The sequence below is a fragment of the Hipposideros armiger genome, unplaced genomic scaffold, assembly GCF_001890085.2.
Source record: "Hipposideros armiger isolate ML-2016 unplaced genomic scaffold, ASM189008v1 scaffold_231, whole genome shotgun sequence".
NCBI lineage: Eukaryota > Metazoa > Chordata > Mammalia > Chiroptera > Hipposideridae > Hipposideros > Hipposideros armiger.
This window is the reverse complement of record NW_017731581.1, coordinates 2,002,621-2,009,053: the sequence shown is the minus strand read 5'-3', so window position 1 is coordinate 2,009,053 and position 6,433 is coordinate 2,002,621. Positions and strand designations below refer to the sequence as shown.

The 6,433-nt window shown below is 38.9% G+C and overlaps 1 protein-coding gene across 1 annotated transcript in view; it reads left to right on the top strand.

The window, feature by feature from the left end:
* Positions 1–6,433, top strand: part of EXOC4 (exocyst complex component 4) — a 706,914-nt gene that overhangs the window by 297,788 nt on the left and 402,693 nt on the right. The window contains exon 10 of the mRNA XM_019654783.1: positions 5,701–5,797. Within this exon, the coding sequence (XP_019510328.1) occupies positions 5,701–5,797 (97 nt within the window). The remainder of the gene's footprint in view (positions 1–5,700; positions 5,798–6,433) is intronic.

The following is a 6,433-nucleotide window of genomic DNA, read 5'->3' as shown; positions in this document are numbered from 1 at the left end:
GGTTAGAGCAATGGCTGGAGCTAGGTTTATCAGGTCTATCTAATTACTGAGGATCTAAAATCACAGACCATCCGAAATTTTAGAAACCATTGGAGATCATGGAGTTCTTAAAAGATATGCTCATATTGAGTCAATTAAGATTGATGTATTTCCTGGTAAGTTACTTATGTAGTTCCTGAGTACTGAATGTTTCTTGGTTTCTTACACACACACACACACACACACACACACACACACACACTCTCTCTCTCTCTCTCTCTCTCTCTCTCTCTCTCTCTCTCTCTCACACACTCACACACACACACACGCACACACACGTTTCCTTGGTGATTTAATTGTGTCTCAGTTTTGTGCTCTTACAAAGGGAAGTCTTGATAAAGAGGACACCTATTCTGTTTTGTTTTTGTTTGTTTTTTTCTCTCTGTATCCATACTGTGTGACTTCCCCAGGAGGGTTTTTATGAAAGGAGCGGTGTTTGTGGTAGTCTTGACACTCTCCTTTTTAAATCAGCAAAACCTCGGACTCGACAGAACGCTAACATTCTCTGATGCAAATATCGTGCCACAAAATGGATTTTTTTTTTCTAATGAGAGAAAACAGCTCATGATTTTTAATTAAGAGCTGTACATGCCATTATATTTTCTGTTTTTCTTAAGACAAACCATGTCTTGATTAGTGAATGGAAACAACTAATCCAAAAGGGATTTGTCTCGACTCCGTTTCCCTGGGAAGTCGCGATGATCTGGGCGTTGGATTTCTGAAGCTTCACATGTTTTTGTCAGTCAATTTCCAAGATGCCCCAGAGACCATTAAGATCAATAGTAAATCAGGTGAGGTTTACTTGTGTTTGGTATCATGCGAAGAACTATAATTAGAAAGAAAATGTTTCATTTAGAAAAAAGAAATGAAATAGCCTAAGTGTAGATTGTTAAGGCTTTGAGGAAGCCCATTGTTATGGCCTGTATCTTTCCTGTCAGAGTTCTGAAACTATCAAGAAATAACACAAGTAAAGGTACATGGAAGGTGAAATGCCACTTTTATATTGATATAAGCTAGACTGAACGATGTAGCCTAGTTTCAGAGCCAGGTGAGTTTGTTAAATGAACATCCAAATTAAACAAATGTACTCACCCACTCACAGAAGGTACTGGGCCACCTCGACCTTCCCTGACAAGGCAGGACCTTTATTGCTAAGCTTAGCAAGACAACACTTAATATCTGCAGGCATTCTGGTTTCTAAGGTGGAATAAAAGGGTTTTCTGAAGCACGCATGCCCAGCTTTTCCTTAATTTTACCAAAGGAGATACTTCACTTCCTCTGCAGTGGGCACAAGATGGAGAGAGATCAGGGGTTACATGGATTGAGCTTCATGTTAGTGCAAAGAAACGTGAGGCGTGGGGGTGGGGGAGGCATTTCTCCCAACATCCTAAGGTACATATTTTTTCACANTGTCACAAGCTGAAATAATTATTCTTTATTTCTTTTCCCAATATCTTTATCTTTGAGAAATGCACAAAAGTTGTCCCACTCTGTCAGTTTGATGTGTGCATTGGTATTTGGAGGAATATTATTTTGAGTGTTCACAGGTATGTTATATTTTTATACCAATACATGTTCTTAATGAGCTAAAGCTTATATAGACATTTTGAAAGATGCTGGTGATTAGATAGTCTGGAAAATAACATTGTAGATCATACATTATTCATGCATGGGAAGAAATGTGGCTACCCTGTTGCATTTTTATGAAGCACAACGGTTTTTTTTTTCCCTGTCCTTAAAATTATGAAAAATAATGCTGTTTTCAGGCTCTCTGACCTGTGAAGGCCTATGAAGCACTTGAGTGGTGGTATATATATTTAGATTTCAAACCCCACATTTGAGTAACTGCTTTTGAATTTATATTACAAATGTTCAATGCTTTTAATCTTGAAACTGACTTAACTTTTGGAGATTAAAATGTTAGTGAAAATCTCCTAGAAAAAACCAACAACTTTTTTTTCTAGACTTTTACTTTTGTGTTTTCAAAATATGATGTGTGATATATGGCTGAACACTGATTGCACCTAACTGGCAATTTATTATCCAGTGAAATAGAGAGCCACTCAAGGCTCCAAACCACATATCCATCCATGCACATCTCAACAAGTGTCAAAAGAGGTGAGAAGTGCCAACCTAGTTAGCAGAAACCCACAGCCCTTCCTTATGAGAAACAGTAGGAAGAACCAAAAATGTTAGTGAGAAACAGAAGATTGGATATCTATTTTCAAATATATGAATGTCTCACTTAAAAGAGATAAAGCAGTTTTGTTTTGTTGTTGTTCCGTAAATCTGGATTAGAACTATTTATTGGACATTAAAGAGATTCAACTCCACATAATGAGGATTTGTAAATGAACAAAGCGACCCCCCAAATAGGAAAGCTTCCCTGGGGAGAGAGTATCATCCTTGGAGATGCTTAATCAGAAGTTGAAGTCAAGATGCAGTGAACTAGGTGCTGAATTGTCAGGCCTGCATTCTTTCAATCTATGACTGTAAGTCTTTCTAATATACGGTGCAGATTCACAGCTCTGGATAGATAGGTTTCTCCCATTGCTCACTCAGGTGACTTTTTTATGCTTTGGTTTAATGCTGGTGGTGACCATCGGCAGGATTAAGGAGTTGGGGCTGACTTCCAGGTCACTTCAGCTTTGACATTCTTTCCAGCACAGGAGTAAGTGGGAAAATCATGTCCTGGCTGTCCTTAGAGCAGTGTTAGAGGGACTCCACCCCACCCCTACTATGGAATTCCTTCTATCCTCTTTTTCCTTCTCTGCTCTTGCTTTTGTATTCTTTTTTTTTCTTTCTTTCTTTTTTTTGTCTTTTTCTGTGCCAGTAACTGGTACATAGTAAGTATAAGTTAACTCTTTCAGTGACTTTTAAGGCAGAAAGAAAGCTAGCTTTTTTTTTTTTCTGTAAAAGCTAATATGGAACTAAAAGTCTATTTCCAAATAAACCTAAAATCATCATGACGGCTGCTGTGATTTTGACCTTCATTTAAGCTGACATTTTAGATGGAGATTTTCTTATTATNCAATGGTAACCATATCATCTCATCATATTTGTCTCTGATGACAGAAAAGAATATCTTCTAAAAGTGAATCTTGTCAGATGTAGAAACTGCCAGTTAGTAGCATGCGGGGTGCTGTTTCAAAGTGACTGGTGGGCCGCTCGCGGAATAGCTTCGAAGTGCCTGCGATTGTCAGGAAGTGCTTGAAATGACGGGGCCAGGAAGTGGCTGACACCAAAACTGGAGGAAGGAGAGACTCCATTGTTGAGTCTGCCAATAACATAGGTGATGTTTCTAAAACCGATAGTCCAGAGGAAACGACCGTGGCGCTTAACGTTTTTTTATGTTATAGTTTTGTTTTATTAATCATTGCACTTACAATTTCACATGTTGACAGTGCTGGCAGATCAAAGGTGTACAAGATTCACGGTTCTAATTAAGCATAATAAAAATCCATTGCCTCATGCATTTAACAAAATGTATCGAGCCCTTAGTTTGTGCCAGCTCTTTCCGTCTAGCGACTAACAAGTCTGTCCATGTGGAATTTAGTCTAGTGGAAAAGTCAGACAACAAACAGTCAACTGATACCCATGGGACACAGTATCGGGTTTTGTGAAGTGTTTACGAAGAACAACAAAGAAGTTTAGGAATTTGATAATGACTGGTAGCACTGATGGTGGTGGGCAGCATTTTTAGAGAAGGTGAACTGGGAAGGCGTTTCTGAGAACATTTGATTACACTTGAAAGTGAAGGGAGAGAGGAAGCCATGTGGATATCTGGGGGAGAATGACCTGGCAGAGGAAATGGGAAATGTACAGGAAGAAGATGGATATGGTCAAGGAACAGTGAACAGACATGCGAATGGGGGTGTGTGGTTTTTGGGGTGCATGCTGGGGCCTGTGAGTAGGGAGCTTGTACACAGGGTCATCAAGGCAAACCTTCAAAAAGTAGGACATTAGATTTAGATTTGCAAGAAGCTTTGGGTACTAGATCTGAAAGTTTAGCAACTCTAAAGGCTTCAAGAGAGCCTCGTATAATGGCTGTCAAGAAAAGCTGTTTTCTAAGACTTCGTCTCCTGGATTTGGGACACCCAGGAAGCCCTGTTTTTAGGACTACTNTGGGCTCTTATAGTATATAAGAGTATATAAGAGCATATAAAAGTATATACAGCGTATAAACCAGTACAGTTTGTCTTGGAACCAGTTTGACATTATTGAGCCATCACACATCCTGTCACCCAGTTCTTCTCCTCCAAATGTGTGTCTACTTGTATGGAACGTTTCACATTGTTCTCCCATCCCGCTTTTCCAAACTCCTTTCCTAATTGCTTATAATCATTATTTTTTCTTTGTAACTCACATTGTAGTCAAAAAGTGAGTTCAGAAGGAACTTGCCACAAGCAGACTTTTATCACAAGCCAACACTGTTCGCACATTATGTCACTATTTTCTTAATCTCTCTTCGCGAACTCTCAAACCTTTTTCATGAAAGAACCCTTTCCAAGTGCGTAGGGCCTTCGTTTTCCTTCGCTGCTCATCTGCATCCAGTGACACATGCAGCATGTCTTCCAGAAACAGTGACTATGGCTTGCACACATTTCACCTGTTAAAAATGTTCTCCCCATAATTTTTATTCAATGTGCAGTGCATTCTTTGCAGCCCAAAGGTTTTCCCTATTGAAAACCCTGAACCACCTGCTGAGAACACTGCACAACAAATACCCATTATGCTGTTTTGTGTATTCCCAGCAGTCATTCATGCTCTCTTCCCATAAACTTATTGTACAAGCTCCTCAGATCTAGCAGCCTGGCAAGCTTATTTTTGTGCTCTTCTCGTAACTACTGCCGTCTCATCACTAGGAAATCTCCCAGGGTTTGGGAAGCAAATATACTGACTTCTAGTTTGTTCACTACCCATTAATTCTGCTGGCCCCTCGATATGTATATTTAATGCTTTTCCTTAGTATTTTTTCTTTTTGGCTAAGAAATCAGGAAATTATTTATTTATTTATGTTTTTAAAGATTTTTATTGGGGAATTGGAGGATGGGAACAGCACTGGGGAATTGGGGGAAGGTGAACAGACAAGTTGTTGTCGTTTCTGTTCTTCAGTCTAGTTGTGGAGGACGTTGCTTCACTGGCCCAAGTTGGCACCATCATTGCGCTCTTCCGGNCCCTTAGTGTCACATTAAACAGTAGTGTAGCTTCTATTTAGTGGGGTCTTAGCTTTGGTGAAATATGATCAGTAGGTTTATATGAGCGTCTACTCCAACTTACAGCCCTGAGCAACTTTGAATGACACGTCTTCCTTCCCCTGAAAGTTTCACATGCCATGCTGTCCAAAATAGACACTGGTGATGAGAGATCTAAAATCTAACCTTAACTGAGGTATACCTTTGCACTCTTTCTGTGAATATACTCTGTATTCTTACTGTGCTTCCATCTTTTTGCGCCTGGGTTAGAATGCTAGTTCATAGTTTATTAAATGAGGAAGGTTAGGTCAAGTCATTCAAAATAGTTTTGTAGATATTGAAGGCAGTTTCATTCAAAGGTGGTCCTACTTATGCCAGTATAACGTTTATCCAGATGCTCAGTTTATTTCTTTGTAATAGTTCTAATAAACTAAATGTCTCCATTTTTTTCTTTTTTTTCCATAAGGGGGTCCTGATGACAACTTAATTGAAGGTGGAGGAACCAAATTTGTCTGCAAACCTGGAGCCAGAAATATTACCGTCATATTCCATCCATTACTAAGGTAAGTCCAATCCTATGTACTTACTGAAGATCAATATTTTCATTATTTATGCTGATGTACTGAACGCTAATAGGTCAGACAGCATTGAAACAAGTCGTAAAAATAACTCGTTCTATTTTCTAGGGCCTCACTATCAAAGATAGTCAATAGAACAAATAATTTCGACCCCACTAAGTAGATACTTTTCCTCAGGAGTAATACTCCATAAATACTTTAGATTTTCTTTCCTACGTCATCTTTCTGTCCCTCTCCCTGTCCTTCCTTCTCCTCCTTATGTATTTCAGGGGTTGGCAAACTATGACCCATGGGAGAAATCTAGCCTGCCACCTGTTTTTGTAAATAAGTTTTATTGACATAAAGTCATGCTCATCCGTTTATATATTGCCATAGCTGCTTTTGTGCTACAATTTCAGAGTTGACTATTTGCAACAGAACCCATTTGGCCCACAAAGCCTAAAATACTTATTCTGTGGCCCTTGACAGGAAAAAATTGTAGACCTATGATCTGTTTCACTGCTTTACACTAATGACTCAGCTATCTTTTGAGAATTGGCAGGTCTCCGAACAAATATGATTTACAAAAACTGAAAGACATATCAATCAAATACATTGTTTTACTTATTGAAGGATAACTTG